Source organism: Calypte anna, chromosome 14, assembly GCF_003957555.1.
Source record: "Calypte anna isolate BGI_N300 chromosome 14, bCalAnn1_v1.p, whole genome shotgun sequence".
NCBI classification, from domain to species: Eukaryota; Metazoa; Chordata; class Aves; order Apodiformes; family Trochilidae; genus Calypte; species Calypte anna.
The window spans coordinates 5,974,396-5,991,563 of record NC_044260.1 but is presented as its reverse complement, the minus strand read 5'-3'; the positions used below and the strand labels follow the sequence as shown (position 1 = coordinate 5,991,563).

Sequence of the window (17,168 nt, the reverse complement as noted above, 5' to 3'; positions counted from 1 at the left end):
CAATTTATTTAGACTCAAAGTAGATTACACTAACCTAGCAGAACTCCTAGAGTTTTCACTCAACACAGTTTTCAAAAATAATTGTGTTTCAAAGAGCTGGAAAGCATCAGGTTCTTCAAATGCAAACTTAAGTTCTGCTTCAGCAACAAAACCCCAGCTCTGACTGTAAAGTTCCCTCAAAAGTCCACCAAATAAATCCTACTTAATGGTATTCCTAAAGTCACAATTTTATAAGCTTCCTATGTAGGCTACAGATTAATATTATATTATTCTTTAGATGCTTTAACACTAACTGCAGCCCCATGATAGCTGTGGCACAGATGTTGGCCGGGTGCTTTTCATTACTCAAGATCTAAATAAGAAATATTTGGAAACCCAACTTCAGCTGTGGGAGAAGAGAAGCTGCTTAGGCGGAGTGAAATTGAGTCAAAGTTTTTCAAGATGTTCTAAAGCTGTTACACAAATAGTAAGAGCTGCAGCTTGCTATCTGCAGCAAGCTGGGAAATTTTTTTCTCTGTGTGTTGAGAATGTTGTTATCTTTCAGAACAGTCCATTGTGGGACAAAGAAAAATCTCCGCATCATCCAAAAAAAAACCAGCTTTTGTTTTCAGAGCCAAGGGAGTTTTTCTAATTGAATATTCTAATAGTCCCTCTAGAAAGCTCTTAAGCAGCAACCTGATCTTGTTTATGTGTGTGTGACAAACTGGATCTCCTCCACTGTGTCCTTTTATTAGAAACTGTTCTGGACACAAGACTTAAGCAATATGCTGACCCTGCTTATAGTTTACTATATTCCAACTTATATAACCCAAATTTCTCAAATCTCTCTACAAAGAAGTGCTCTTATTGAGTTTCCTGTGAAGGGTGTATAAGCCTGGACTTCAAAGATATTTTCTTCAAGATTGAGCTTTATGTGCTTCAACCTTTCACTGAATCAGTAGGATCAAAATTGAAATACATTTATAAGAGTTTTCCTATGTCAGCTATTATATATACTAGATTTTATTTGCATTCATAGCATAATGTTACTCGGGCTCACATTCATTACGTAATCTTTAAGCAAGGGCAAAATTTTTGGGGCAAAACTGTTATCTTGAAGTTTCAGACTCCTTAGATAAGCAGGCCTTGGCCCTGCCCTTCCTGTGACGAACAGATGTGCTGCTGTCTTCGTCCTTGTGAGCTAGCAGAGCTGCTGTGGAGGATCCTGGGACTTGGATTCTCAGCAAAACAAAGTTTTTGGTAAGTGCTTGCATTTGCCTAACTGAGTATACAATATTCTAAATATTTGTTGACTACCTTAAATTTAATCAATGGATGAAACACGGAGAGACCACTGTCAAATGAGGCACCTAGACTCTGAAAAGAGCATTTTTAGGAGACTGGAGGTTAAGTATATTCCCAGATAACTTGTAATCCATGCAGGTCCTCATAGGCAGATTTCCTCAGGAATGCTCTAGGCAGATTGCTCTAGGCAGGTGTCCAGCAGTGCAGGGTGGCAGCTGAGCCCACCCTACAGCTGCACCTTGTCTGCTTCTGTACCCAGTGTGCTCCCCAGAGACTGCCCTCCAGTTACAACTGGAAAGTTATTATAAACTACAATAACTCATCAGAATGCAAATGTAATCTAATCTCTACATCTTGAACTTTAGCTATTATAGTATAATAACCTTCCAGTTATAACTGGAAATAACTATTATAGTATAGTAATGCTATACAATAGTGTAATTTTGCTATAGTAAAACTGTAGTATATAGTAAAACTGTACTCATCATATAACCATAATATTTATGTTATTTAAATATGAAATATTTTCTTTACAATATTTTTATACAATAGCAACTATAGCTCAATATACAGGGATTAGACTAGTGTTATGATGGGCTATTGCATAGGTTTTATATCACACAGGGGAAGTTCCTTGTCTGCACAACACAGACATCCAGATCTAAAGTAACATCTTGGCCTGTGGAAATCAGCTGCTGGTTTGAGAGGAGCCAAGTTGCTGTTTAATTTGCAGAATCCGTGTTAGGATCTCTGCAGGGGAAGCTGAGCAGCTCTTGGCTAGAAGAGTGGACCAGAGCTGTTCCTGGTGGATACATTATGGGCTGCTCTGTGCCTCGGCTTTCAAAGTGAAGCTCTAACCATGTTCTAAAAAGACAGAAAGAAAAATAACAAAATCTTCCTTGTTAGACAGCTGAAGGATCAACAAAAATTACAGTTAACAGGCTTGTGTCCATTTACTGGGATCACTCCTCCAGGAAAGCTCACTGACGGTGGGAACTGAGAGGAAGCAGCAGATGAGAGCTGTGAGGAGAACGGCTGCTCTGTCAGCCTGCCTTGTAGGTAATCAGCTTTTCTTGTTAAAGGCTGAAATCCCCTGTAAGTCAGGACGATGCCAGGATCTGGTGGCAAAATTGAATTGAAGTGCTTTGCAGCCCCCTTTCCCTGATTACCTAATTGCTGTGTGGAGCACCCATCTCCTTTGGCTGACAGAAATGATGGTGTAGAGAAACTCATCAGGAAAAAGTGTGATGCAGATGACAAGAAACTTTATTTAATGAGAAAAAAATCAGCTTTCTAGATATTTTATGTGATTTTCATACTAATGCATATATATGGTCATCCTCTCAGCCTTGCTCATAAAGGTCACCACACGTCTTGACACCACGCAACAAATCCACAGCATATCCCTTGTCCAGCACATCCCTGCCACACGCTGCCACAGTGCCCCAGCCCCTGCATCCCTCCCCAGGCTGCTGCTGAGCCCTCTGTGACTTGAATTAGTGCTTCCCCAACCTCACCATCACCTTCAGACTTTGCAGCAGTGATCTAGTCCCCTCACTGACCCATCCATCACACAGCACTGGTCTGTGCTCAGCCCTGTACACTGGGGACTTCCCAGCCTGGAATTCTGGACTGGGAAGTGCAATGTTTCACCCTCTCCAAGCTGCTCATCAGGATGCTGAGCCCAGTATTACCAGCCAGGAACAACTTAATACACTGATTTCTGTCACATTCAGCCCACCCTTTGAATTGCTGTGGGGACCTGTACCTTTTGGTAAGAAAGTAGCAGAATGCAGAGCAGGAGTGCACTGGGAATGGGATTGGGAAGGGAGCAGAGCAATAATGTGGAAATGACGGCGGGAAGGGAAAGTAAGAAGAGGTAGGACTAGAGAAATGTGGACCTTGGATTAGTTTGTCCTTATATTGCATTTTCCCCGTGGCTGGTATCAGTTAGGAAACCTTTTTCCCCCAAATTTCTGACTGTCCTCTACAGTGTTAAAACTAAAAAAAAAAATATTATGATGAATTTTTATGCTTATTGACAGTATTGACTTCAGCTTAGCAAATAGAGCTAAGCGAGCTCACTTTACATTCAGAGCACACAGTTAGATGCGGGAAAACTTGGAAAGAATTTTTGTTTGCCTCAGAGCAGTTTCTTCTGAAATGTGGAAAAGTTAACTCCCTATATGTCCCAGCTTAACAGAACTGAGACATTCGACCAAGTTTCCATTAAATCCTACAAGCCAAAGGCTCTACTGTTCCTCATAGCAGAGGAACAGAGGGAAAGCTGAGTGTAAGCTATCCTCCCCCAGCCTCTTGGCCTGGTCCTGATGGAAAAACAACTGCATGGGACAAGTCAGAGCAGCCTGGGGAGCTGGAGAAATGCCCAGGGAGTGCAACATGCCTTGTCCTGCCAGAGCAAAGTACAGCATCTCTGGCTGGGCTCCAGGGGAACGGGGAAGAAACATCCCCAAGAAGGCCTGGCCTTATAGCACCAAAGAATTTCAGAGAGGTTTAAACTAAGCAGTGATTCTACCCTGACTATCTTAAGCTCTTAAACATTATCTGCTCTAAAGACAAGGAGAACAGGTGTGGAATAAGTACAGGAAGAGAAGGGGTGGTCAGAAAAGTGAGGTGATTTACCCTCCTGCAAAGTATTCAGCCATCTGCCAGAGAGGGACTGCACGTCTTACTGAATTATGTGCTGGCTTCCAAGTGTCATTGGGATCAGCTCACCTTTGGCTACAGCACCTTAAAAATTTCCCATAGCTAGAGAAAAATGCTTTTTAAATAAACAGTGACTACCTAAAATCAGTGCTACATCAGCAACATCATGTCTTACATGAATATCTTTATTTTGCATCCTTTTCTGTTTCTGAAGGATTAGCTGCTTTTACCCCTTTTGTAACCAAACAAGTACACAGAGTATATGTTTTTAGTTGATAATTACTATTTAGCAACCAGTCTCTCACAGCAAGCTGAGTCATTTCTCTTGTGTGCACAAGTAAATAATAATTTTTGGCCTGATTACCCTTTTTCAAGTGGCACATTCCCTATTCTCCTGTGTACTGCCATTTGAACCCTCCTTGCCCGCAGTGCACAGCCCTGTGATACCCGCATGAAAACTGCAGGTTTGGAGAGACTAAAGCTTTAACAAAACATGACTCAGAGGCAGAGTAGAAATTCAATATATTTGCATATGTTCCCCAAATATTTGAACAATGGGGCTTGTTTCACACCATGATTTTTTTTTTTCCTGAAAGCAGACCTGTGACATTTCTTTTCCATGCAGTTCTCCACTGGTTGCCATGGTCTGGTGTTGGCACCGATGAAGCCCACTTGAGTAGAGCTCAGGATCTGAAGTGCTTAAACCCCGCTGAGTGGCTGAGTGTGTTGTGCAAGCACCGGGAGTCTTGAAGGAGAACAGCAAGAGAAAGGGAGAGAAAATCCGAAAAAGACTGAGTGGGAAGGAAACAGGGAAAAGAGGCTCAGAAATACTGGGGAAGTCAATGAGGATCCAAGCAACAGAGGCAGAAGTGGAAATCAGAGGTAAGTCTCCCCGTCTCTAGCAGTTTCTCAGTCAAAAGACATCCATGGCTTCATTTTGTGGAGGGGACAGCTTGGCTCCGGTCGCCAGCAAGTCTGGGAGTCTTTTCCCTCCTGGAGGGAAAAGGCAGAGAAGGGCAGCCCCGGGGGAGCCAAGGCGGTGTCGCGGTGCAGGCGGGCTTGCTGGAGAGGAGGGAGAGCCCACGGAGGGCACGGATGAGGGGGCTGTGAGGGGCGGTATGTGAGAGGCAGCGTGGGGGTGTCAGTACCTGAGGGGCGGTGTGTGAGGGGTGTGTGAGGGCCGTGTTTCGAGTGGTGTGTGAAGGGTGTGTGGGGCTGTGCTCCGGGCGGTGTGTGAGGGGTGTGTGGGGCCGTGTTACGGGCGGTGTGTGAGGGGTGTGTGGGGCCGGTTCCCGCTTCCCGGTGGGCGGTCCGTGGCCGCAGAGGGGGGCGCTGGCGGCACGCGCCGCGGGGGCGGGGCGGAGGAGCGGGGCGGGGCTGGGCGGGGGCTCCCGGAGGCCTTCGGCAAAGCAGGCGGAGCGAGGCCAATCTGTGCCGCCGCCGCCGCTGCTGCAGCCGCCGCTACCGGCCGCTCTGCTCTTCCCTCCCCTCGCTTCACCGGCATCAGGTAACCGCCATCCCGGGTACCGGTAGCTCCGGCCTTCCGTGCTTGCGGCCCGCCCTCCCCGCTGCCCCCTGTGAGGGCGGTGGGGGCGGGCGGGGAGCCTCTTATTCTCCGGGAGGAGCGGGTGAGGGTCTCTCCCCTTTCCCTCACGGGTCAGGCCGCGTTTCCCCCGCCCTTCCTCAGAGCAGCGGGGCTGGCAAACAGCTTGGCGCCAGCCCGTTCCGGCTGTTGCCGCGCTGCCAAGCGTCCCCCGTTTACCCGTCACCCCCAGGCTGGCAGCAGCTGCCACCGCTTCCCGCCGCGGCCCGCTCGCCTTCTCCTCATGCCGTGAGGGCCGGTCCCGGGCGAGTCCGGGCTTTGGCTGCCAGGGCCGCGTCAGGCACCCGCCCGCCCGCCTGGGAGTCCTTAGGGCGTTGTGTTTCGGTCTGCATCCTCTGGGCGGAGAGGGTTCGGTTTCCTCCTCGGGTCGGACACTGTCCTACCCGATAGTCCCGGGAAGGCAGCATGGCGTGAGGACCTCGGAGAAGGGGCTGGAGTTGGTGGGTCGAATGCTGAGCTCTCTTTAGGGCCTGAAGTTATTTGGATGGGCGCTCTTAAACTGGAAGGCGAGAGACAAATCTCCGCCCTAGATATCTGGCCCGCTCGGGTGCTTCTTGGCCTGGCACTTGAAGCCTTTTCTTGTCGGGAGTAACTATAACCTGCAGCTTTCCGCTCTGATTTAGAAGGAATTGATAAGTGAGCTGTGCTGCCTGCGCTCGCTGCAGCTGCTGAGTTTATGGGAAAGGTAAAAGTGTTGTGATCGGTTTAGTGGAAAGGTAACGTGGGGTGGTGGGTGGTTTTGGTGGTGGGTAATGCCAAACCTGTCCACACGCTCCCGGGTTGTCACGTCGGGGCAGCAGGTGTCAGCGAGCTGCTTCTGTCGGGAAAGTGTTGTTAAACAGGGGTTTTCTGCAAAATACAGTGTTTCAAGGTTCAAAATACGGTATTTCGAGGTTGTGCTCGCTTTGAGATGGTAGAGCCGGGTTCCTGATGTTTACGTTTGGTTGCTCTTCAGTAAACACAGGTGTCTGAAACATTAAACCTCCTAGAGGCACCTCCTGTTTTCTGGCAGTCTCAAGAGGTCTTATGCCTGCTGAAGAGAAAAAGTATTTGGTTTGCCTTGTTCTATATTTATTTATATATATGCATATATATATATAGTTTATAATATAAGAGAGGAGATTTTTAGCTAGCAAATTCCAGGCTATGTGTTTCTGCAGTACTTGCAATCCCTCTACCCCACTGTCTTGTTTTCAGTAGATTATTTTATTTTTCAATGACAGAAAATTTCATCCTGGTGCTTTGCAACTATTACAAGCCAATGATTCTGTTGAATTTCCAAGTAAATATTAATGTCTGATTTCCCCTCCCACCTGTATATTACTATTTTCTAATTCTGTTTATTTATGGAAGTGAGCCGCAGGCTTTTTTGTTGTAAGTTATTGGTCTTGCAGGGCTTTATTGACAAGCTTATTGCATTAATATGTTAGTAAATGTCGCAGGTATATATATCCTTAAATGTGTGCTACTTGACTGACTAGTGACTTGGTGATTTTAAGCTTTGTGGACATTTTTGGCACTCAGGTGTTGGAGTTGGTTATACAGAACAAGGTGTTTGGATTTTATATTGTTAAATCCTTAACACCGAGGTTGTTTCATTGGGCGAGCAAAGCGTTTTAAGAAGGCGAGGCCTGAAGTAAAACGTGCTTTTTGTTCTCAGCCCGTGACTTTATAGTTCAAGTAACAAGAAAGGAGGAATACACACGCGTTTGCAGTGAGGTCTCGGGAGCCGGGTCCCGGTTCTGCCCGGACACTCGGGGGTTAAAGCCCTGGGCTGGCCGGGGCTGCCTGGCCAGTCAGTTCAAAGTCTGCCTCTGAGTGACAAGGGAGGCTCCGGGAGGCTGGGTCGGACCAGCCGGTTCCTGCGGGCTTTGTTGCGGCCGGGGAAGCCATTTTGGGATCCCGCGGTGTGGCATGGAACAGCGTGTCCTGTCCGCCGGGGACAGAACCCTGAGCCCGGGCCCTCATCGCGGGCGCGGTTCCCCCCCGGCCCTCCCTGCCCCGCTCCGCCGGTACCGCCCGCAGCGCTGGGTCCCGGCCGCGCCTCCCGCCCTGCCCCTCCGGTTCCGCCAGCCCGCAGCCTGATCTGGCCCGGCTGCCGGAGCTCCTCCGAACTCCCCCGGTGTAGAGGCTGATGGAGGAGGCCTTGAGCACAGCGCTGAATCGCTCTAAATGCGGAGGCCTGGTGAGGCTTGTGCGCTGAAGGCTTTGTGTGTCCGGCATTGAGGCGGTCTGGAGCTTATAAAATGACTCCGTGTGTTGCCAGGCAGTGTGTCAGGCTCTGGGTGTGTAAACAATGAACAGATGTGCTTGTTGTTTCATCAGAGCTGAAGGTATAGCTGCTTTCTATCAACCTTTCTTTTAAAAACCATTTGAAAGGATACTTAATGCCAGCGTGCGGTATTCCAGCTTTGTGAAGCACCTTGTTTTGGTTTGGTTTCGTTTTTGACACCTGTGTTTGGGGACCTTTGCTTTAACACTCAGAGGTAACATCTTGTACGAAATGTGAATTTTATTACCTGTTTTTTGGTTTCTATTGTGCTATTGTTTAAAGAAATGCTAATGTTTTAAGAATGTGTGTGTTAATAAAATAATGATTTATCTTGGAGCTCCTTGCTTTTCAGCCTGTATAAACAAGTATTTAATTGGGTAGGTGAAAACATGACTCGTGGAGTATATTTGCTTAGGGATTTGTCTTTTTAAAGAAAAAAAGCGCAACAAAGTAATATTATCATTGGTTATTCATAACATGAGTTAAAAATGAAATTAAGAGTAAAAATGGTTTGCTCTCAGGAACTGATAGGGTTGTGTACTCCAGTTTCATTATTACTAATAATTTTCCCTAAAATCTGTTTAGTTTTTACAGCATTTGTAGTTAAATCAAAATGGCTTAAACTTAGTTGATTTGCTTTAAATACTAAGTATAGAATCAGGTCTACTTAAAATAGTACTACCAGCATCTCTAAGACTTGAAAGGCATCATTTTTTTTTTACCCCCTGTAAGAAAATAAGGCATGCTTTCTTGGAAAATTTCTCACTCTTTAGCACACTTCTTGAGTATTTCTGCTCTGTCAGAGTCCCATTTGTGAGATGGTAATTTACCACTTCCTTTGTCACAAATAGCATTCGTGAGGAAATGGTTAGATAGTATGTTGGTGAAAGTCTATTTATGTATCAAAAAAAAAAAAGATGGGGTTCCTTGCCTTTGCCCTGTGCTTGTTGTAGTGTATTTGGTGCTGCTTCCCCTCTTGTGATGCTTCTGTCCTTAAAGGCTGCTGTCAGCACCTCAGCACTTTCCATGAAACTGAGGAAGTTTGCTGCAGTTGTAGTAGGGTTTTGTTGAGGCTGGTTGATTCTGAAAGTGATTTTTCAGGTGAAGGATCTTATGTGGTAGTGATGTGTTCTCATGTCACTCAGGTGCTCAGGTCCACACCCTCAGGAGACAGCCAAGAGGCTTTGTGCGGAGGTAAATTCTGCTGTACTGATGACAGGAGTCCTGTGCTTCCTTGTGTTCTGGCCAAGTCAGAATTGGTATCTTCTCTTGCCATTCCACTCTGCTCAGTTATTTTAATACTGATGAGGGGATTGTTGTTGTCTGCATCCCCAAAAGAGCAAATAACCCATCTGTCTCCTCTGCTGGGACAGGAAACTTAAGTTGTAAGTGTCCACTTGCATTCTAACTATGTGCTGCTTTTTATGGCCTTTAGATTTTTGGGGGTTGTTTTTTGGGGTGTGTTGGGGTTTGGTTGGTTGGTTTTGCTTTTGTGTGGGTTTTTTGTGGGCTTTTTGTTTACTGCAACCACATACAGAGTTCTTTCACTATGCATCCCTTAGTACTTAGAAATAGCTTATGAGCTGCTGAGAAGTTTTTTCCTTCCTCAAGGAAGGCTGCCTCAAGTTTGGCCACAGTAACACTTGAGACAAAGCTGATCCTAAAAGCCTACATGAATCTGAGTTCAGACAGGTCTGTAGTACCTAAATCAAACACTTCTGGGTACCCAGGAGATTTCTAATCTGGAACTAACTACTATGTCTACCTCTTGGGTTCTCTGCCAAGTTTTGTGGGTTTAGTTTCAAAAGTATTTTATTAGCATGCTTCTTTCTGTTCCAGATGTATGTGAAAGTTTCATAAACAAGAACAACTAATGCATGAAAGGTGGAGTGCTGTTAAAAATGCATGAACAAATTAGAGGGAGTTACTGTTTTACATGCACTCCACTGCTGTAAGAAGCATATAGAATATTTCTAAATAAAGTGGGCTTATTGTTTGTTCTGCAAGTTTTGTTTTGAAAACATGGATAGCTGAAGCTATTGGAAGAGTAACCAAGTTTGTTTCTTCGTAAAATGCAGTTTAGTAGTAAATTTTATATAGCTGGTTTTGAAAAGTGTGGTAATTTCTAATTCTTTTCAAATTATGTTTGTTAGTTAAGCCTGTTTTGTTGCTTTGCAAAAATTTGTCAAGGCTTTTCACTGTGAATCTGAAATAATTTTAGAGCATCAGACAACCAGTGAGTGAATCAAACCAAGGCCCTAAGTCTTCTAAGAGTGATTTCTAACTAGGTGGTGGTGAGATGGTAAACCTGTTGTGTTTACTGGAGATCTTAGGGCTATGAATATGGAAACCAGCTATTAATAGACCTATATATAAATACCCTTGAGGCTTTTCAGTGAGCAGTGCCTTTGTCCAGTACCTAATTTATCTAGTGCAAACTTAATGATATATTTCAAAACTTAAAAAGAACAGGAAAGCAGCTGAGAATATTTTTTCAAAGTCTGCCTTTGCCCCTGCTGTATGGGTAGCAGAGACAGAGGGAGGAGCTGGGTATCTATTGAAAGCTCCCTCACAAACCTACCTTTCCACATGAGAAAACCCTGCTGGGTGTCAGAACCATGATACCAGCTACTCAGTGGCCAGTAAAAAACTAGATTTATTGGTGAAGTCATGTGCTAAGCTGTCAAGATAGCTCCAGGGGAAACTAAACAGAGATGTCCTTGTCTTACAGTTTCAAAATTTTTCTATTGGGATGGGCCAATTTAAACAGAACAACCTTAATAATAGTTATGGGCCTCAATCTGTTTTATGGTTGTTAACAAATGCTGATGTTATCAGCATCCCTCATGTTGGAATTGGATGTATTTTCACTTTCGTTTCTGGGGAATCCTTACTCTGGTGCCTGTTTCCTGGCTTCTAAAATGAGCTCTTATTTGTTCTTCAAGTATGGCAGCAGTTCTGGTGTATTCTGGCAGTGTTTGCTGCTTATTCTAGCAAGAGAATTAGAGTGCTGTGCTAATACTTCTGCACTTCTGCAGAACTGCACTTCTGCACTTACTGATTTAAGCTTCCTCTAAACAAAGCATATTTATATTCAAGCTGGTGAAAGCATTACAGCCCTGGGACAAGAGAAGTAAGATCACCTAATGGAAATGCTTTCTCTGTAATAAAGAAAAAATAAATGTGTAACTAGCAGAAGCAAGACCTTATTTTTCATTAACTCCATAAATTCATGGGAGGTGCTTACATTCAACAGGTGGAATGTTTTAGGCCTCTAAGTTTTGGTTTTTAAAAATTAGAAGGAAGCTCTTTTTTTCAGAAGTAATGGAAATATCCTCCAGCCTTATTAACACCAGGATTTGGAGTCTACAGGTGGGCTGGCTTAAGAGCAACTTAATATTATATGTTAGAGATTGTGTTCTTTTGGACCTGCTGTTACCTATACCTGTGACTCTGCTTTTGTTTCTTTTGTGTGTATATGTAGTGAAAACAAATGAGAACTCTTCAGTGTTATTAAAGTGCATTTCCAAAATGAGATACTTGAAGTTTTGATTGTCAGAATTAATATGTAGCTAGGGATATTTTTACCTTACTTTTTGCATGTCAACACACTTGTCTGGAATATCTTTTACTGCTGCTGAAACAGGAGGTGTAGATAATCTGAAAATAGCCAGCATTTTGCTTTGCTACCCATGTAAATCCATGGTAGCCAAACCCCTATCTGTTAACCATGATTAACCTACTATCAACAAATCTGTTCTAGAAAAGCAGAACTTGTAGCAAATAAAACTGAGAGGGGCTCATGTTTTTTTGAAAGTATTTTGAACTTAGAAGTGAAATCCTACATAATGCCACAAATATACCCATGCAGTGCTTGAGGGTAGGACAACAGTTTTTATTTTCTTCCTAAATTTATTATGCCTTTGAAAGACCCCATGGAAAGTTTTACTAGAGTGGGTTGGGTTTTTGTTTTGGTTGGTTTTTGTTCTGTTTGAGTGAATGGCACTCTGGAAAATATACTTAATTCTGACTATGAGTCATTTTGCAGTTGGCTCCTCTGCTAGGGTGTGGATTTGGTGTTTTTAGGAGAAGAGGAAAAAACCCCAATATGAAATAGAGTTTGTGAAATGCTACTTAGTGGGTGATGTTTGAAGGTTGTAGATTAGAATGATTTGAGTATATGTAAAAACTTTCTCAGATTTCACCTGTTACACTTTGTTGGTGTACAGAACAGCTGGTGCTTTGCTCAGTGAGCTTTCAAAGCAAAACTTAAAGTGAAGTGAAAGCATGGTTATGTAGTTTTTTTAATTTTTATGCTTTGCTTTTGGGGATGACAGCTTAACTTAATTCCTGTAAAAGTTGTGGTGTAGTTGTGATAAGAGCTTGGCTCATATTAGAGTAGTGTTCCAGAGACCTTGGAAATTGCTGAAAATAGAGTATCATAAAGTTGTGGTCAGAAATAGCCTGAGCTCTGTGCAGGGATATTTAGCAATACTGTTGAAATACTGAGAGCTCCATATGTCTGCTAACAGTAGCTTTTGTTATTATTTCAATACTTTATAACAGGCTGAACAATGCAAGGGCTTGTACATTGGCTTTGCATAATTTTAAGTCATTGCAATACTTTATTTTCACCTTTTACAGTATGATTTGAAACAGTCAACATGGACTTTTCACGTCTACACACGTACACCCCTCCCCAGTGTCTGCCAGAGAACACTGGCTATACATATGCACTCAGGTGAGAACTCTTTTCTTCTTGTAGAGAAACTGCATGTTCTCTGAATGTTGTTAATTCTGGAGGGTTTAGCTTTCATGGTAAGTAGCTGATGGCTTTGAAGAAAAATGCTTTTTCTGGTTTGTTTTAAAAATAACTTCTGTGTCCTAAATGGAGGAAAGAATACACCTTGAACTAACAGGTCAATGACTGAGCTAATGACTCAGTGTTTATTAGTTGCTAGGGATAACGAGCTCCACCTAGTTACAATTGCTGTTTTATTGCTACAAACACGTCATCAAAATTCTTAGATGTATTCTGGTATGTTTTGTAACTTGTGTGTGTGTTTTCTTTTGCAACTTGGCTCCATTTCCACTTAAAAACACTGATCTAGATGCACTTGGCTGGAAGTCCCATACTGATTGCTTGGGGTTTTGTTTGTTGTTTATTTACTTTTAGCAAAACTGCTTGTGTGACTAAAATATGTATTCTTATGAACTTGTTTTTCCTTGCACCTTTTTATTAAACTCACCATTACTAGACTGGTTTTCTTAAATTGCTTCAGTTTTCTAAATGTAACTGTGATCTGCTTGTTAGTTTCTGGATTATGGATTAAAAATGAATGTTGTGATGTTTATTTGAGGTTTGACTATTAATAGAGGAGATTGTGACTGCTGATTTAATGTATCTAGCTTGTCCTGTGGCTGAGTTAGTAGATGTGTTTTGAAGCTAGTATGTGTTTGTGAACCTGTTTAGCAGTTTTAGCTAATACTTTAAAAAAAAATAATTTGTTTGCTAAGATACAGTAGAAGAGAGCTTTTTTAATCCTGTGTCTGTAAATCATTGTTTTTAATGTGTACTGAAATGCAGTATTTAGGTTGGAGGATACTTGACTGCTTGCCAAAGAAACATAAGTTGGCAAAACTGTAGAATTAAGATGTCACTAACAATGTTCTTGCTTTTGTGTACTCTAAAGCTGTGGTGTCACCAGTTTGTGTGATCATGGTGGGTTTCTTTGCTGTAGCCTGATGTCAACAGTATTGAAAATTGTGAATGTGTTTATTCATCAATCAAATTGCAACTTTTCCTGAGTCTTTAAAAAAATGTTGATAGAATTTTGGTTAAATACAAGTGGGTTTAGTAATATCAAGAAAAGGGATTCTGGACAATGAATGATGGCATGTGCCTTATATCAGCAAGCACATTCACTATTATGTTACTAAGTGGTTTTTATGCCTAAAATTTACTTTAGAGATTTGGCTGAAGTCTTATCCTCTGTAAAAAGTAAAAACTTCCCCCTGTTGTGAGCAGTGAAAGGAGACTTGGATTCCTCAGGATGTGTAGACAGTGATTTTTATGTGTCTGTGCTTGTATCTTTCTTAAAGCAAACTGAAGTTGTCATCTAATCTTATTTTCCTTCATTGTTATATATGTCTGGAATGATGCTAGGATGTTCTACTATGCAATCTTTTCCACAGCAACAACCCTTTCTCATAGGTCTTGGTATTAGCTTAAGAAATAAAGAGAAATTTTTCTCTGCTTTTTTTGTGTTGTATATTTCCAAGAGTACTGGAAAACTGAGTTCAATGGCTCACTTAAACTTACTTTTAACTTGCCTTGCTGAGATGTTTTTGGACTGGAGTTTTGTTTCTCGCTGAAGCAAGCAGGAATGCTACAGTAGCAAAGATGAAGCTGCCAGGAAAGGAAGCAGCAGAATGAGAAATGTTATGTGGGATCTGGAGGGGAGTTCATTGTGACTTTGGGTTTTGTGTAGAAGACAATTGGAGTGTGTGACTTCCTACAGAAACAAAGGTGGTCATTTTGCAAAACAGATCTTGTGAAGAGGCTGTTGCAGAAGGGGAGGGCTTAGATGCCTTGAAACTTTTCAGCTTCCCATTTTTCTGTGTTAAAACGTGAGATAAATGGGCTCAGAAATGGGTAGAGCTGGAGAAGCTGAAGTTTAATAGCCTAGGGAACTGTAGTTAAAGTAGGTTGAAAATAATTCATTGTGATTCTTCGTTGTCTAGAAAGGAAGGATTAGCAAACACTTTTAAAATTTCCTCTTGAAAAATCCTGTTGAAGCCCCAAATATTAAAATTATGGAGGAAAGCTACTTGGTACTCTGCCTGCTTTCAGTGTGTCAAGAGACTGAGCTACAGTTTTGAGCAGACTCTTGCTGTGTATCTGCTTGCTGAATCTGTGCAGAATGCCATCTGTTATTGGTGTAGCTCTTCCTACCTTGGGTCAAGCAATATCTGAAGAATCTGAGGGAAGGGTGAGTTAGGAAGAGTTGCTAGTCAAGTATTTTCATGCTAAAGTTCAGTCCTTCTCCTCTACCCCTAGCCTGTATTTTTTGCTTATATTCTGATCTGGTTTGTTCTGTCATAGACAATTCAGTCTGAGTTTACTTAAAGTTTATTTAAAGGCTTGTGCATGTAGCACTGCAGAAAGAACTACAGTGAGGTTACCACAGAGCTATTAATAGAGCTGGTTATGATCTATTAATAGAATTTATATTAATACACACTGGGATTACTGTGTGTTCATAAGCATTTGTAGTGCTTCTGCTTTATGCTTTTACTCCTCCAGCCCAAACCAGAAAAGCATTAAACTAATATAGCTAAATAACCTTTATCCTACTCAAAATGCAAGTCAAACTTGTGAATCTCGCCTACTTGTCAACATATAATTTGCACCCTCCTCCTCAGGCTGATTTTTTTTTTTCCCCTTCAGTTGCTATCAGCTTTTGAGTTTTGTTGGTTTTGTCAATTTAGGTACCTCTAACATTGCTTTTTCTTCACAAATAGGGATGAAATTTATAAGGATTTGGTTTTATTTGTTGGTTTTTGTGGTTTTGGTTATGTTTTTTCTTTTTCTGTGTCAGAGCACTAAGCTAGAACCTAAATTCCCATGAAATAGCTGCATAAAGATCTTTGTTATATACAGATTATATGCCTGCATTTGTGCTAGATGTCTGGTTAGCTATAGGTCTCCAAGTGTGTTGCATTTATCTATTATCTTCAATAATCAAGAACATTACTGCCCATTTCATTCCAAGGAATAATTTATAAAATAAATGACACTTAAGGTCTTCCAAACAGAGCTATAGGTGTGCTATAAATGGCAGACCTTGTTCTCTTTCCACTTATAAATAAACTTATAAATTTAACCCACTGAGGTTTAGAACACTTCTATTCTGTAGAAGCTCATGTGAAGGAGGTTTCAAGGGAATAGGCAGGGAGCTGGAAGTGTAAGGCCAGATACAGCAGCAGATCTGCCAGCAGCCATGGGAGCTGTGTGTGGGGAGAAGGAACCAGAGTTGTGCTGCTCGTGTGTGTTTTCCAGGAGTGTAAGCTAAGGGCATCCCATCTTTAATGGCTGTTTTGCTAGTCGTATGTATTGGATAGAGCTATTGTCAATGTACAGGTCCATTTCTGTCCTGGGAAAGGAAAGGCAGGGTTGGGTTTTCTGTTTAGTTTTGTTTCTTTTTTTACTGTAGTCTTTTCTGTAGAAGAGCAAAGGGATGCTTTGCAAAGTGTGGAAATGGAGATGGCAAGTGAGGAGCTTTCTGTCCTGCTGACAGAGGACAGATGGTTCTCTTCTTTCAATGCAAAAAGAATTATTATCATGCATAAGCAAGAGAGAAGCTCTCTTTAAATTTAAAGAGTAAAAGATTCCATTTTTTCTCTCTTTTTTAGGTAGCAGAGCCCAATTCCAAGCTAAGTATTCAACACAAGCTGATACAAATGCTCATTGAGTTACTCAGTAACAGCAAGTGTTCATAAACAGAAACAAATTGAGGCTGGTCACAGCTGTCAGCTTGTCCCGTGTACTTTGTGTTCTTGTGAATTGAGTATCTGTAAGAAACATTGGATGAAGATGGGGAAAAGCAAATGCATAGTGGCAAGTGTAAATTGCAAAACCCAGTTCTGAAACAACTGTTTAGGGAGGGACTCAAAGTATTGCTGCTGTGACCCTTTCAGGATGAACAAGAGGAGCTGTATTTAACCTGTGTTTGCACTTCACATCTGTCAGAATGCAAGCTGTCTAAACAGGAATATTGAAAAAAATTTATACCCTTTTGTGCCTAATCAAATGTAGACTAAATCTGCTTTCACAGGAGGAGGCAGGTTTGGGCCCAGTAACCTCTCCCCTTTCCACCCAAAGGTATGCAAGGGTTTGTAAGCATAATGTATATATTAATGTATACTGAGCTTGTCTCAAGCTGTGCTCAGACCTCTGCCTTGCACGGGGTGGCACTGCATGTGGCAGACCACTAAGATCAAGCAGATGGTGCTGAAGTGCTGTGCACCTCGGTGATCAAAGTAGTTATTTTGTACAGCCTCTGGTCTGGTCCTCTGGATTAATTGCCCGTTTGCTGCTGGAGCAACTAAATGCTTTCCTTTAGTGCATTGTCTGGGTTAGGGGTTTTTTTAGCTGGAAAAAAAGGAGTTCGTGGACTCTGACACAGTGCCCTCTTACATGCTTTACTTTGCATTCTGGAGCAATCAAGAAACTTGCTTCTAAAGCACCCACTGTCAGAATCGGCAGCTCACTGGTATGGCAGTGTCATACAAGGAGGCTGAGGGGAAACCACTGCTCCCTACAACTACCTGAAAGGATGT

The 17,168-nt window shown here is 42.5% G+C and overlaps 1 protein-coding gene across 11 annotated transcripts in view; it reads left to right on the top strand.

The window, feature by feature from the left end:
• The first annotated feature begins 1,152 nt into the window (after window positions 1-1,152).
• Window positions 1,153-17,168, top strand: part of SUN1 (Sad1 and UNC84 domain containing 1) — a 34,993-nt gene continuing 18,977 nt past the window's right edge. For 3 of the 11 annotated variants that reach the window (XM_030460194.1, XM_030460193.1, XM_030460187.1), the window contains exons 1-2: window positions 7,456-7,887; window positions 12,471-12,567. In XM_030460194.1, coding sequence (XP_030316054.1) covers window positions 12,491-12,567 — 77 coding nt within the window. In that variant the 5' untranslated portion in view covers window positions 7,456-7,887; window positions 12,471-12,490. Of the gene's footprint in view, window positions 1,240-4,550; window positions 4,834-5,344; window positions 5,459-5,488; window positions 5,995-7,375; window positions 7,888-12,470; window positions 12,568-17,168 lie in introns of those variants that run through there. The other 8 variants (XM_030460196.1, XM_030460188.1, XM_030460190.1 and 5 more) reach the window with 7 other exon arrangements.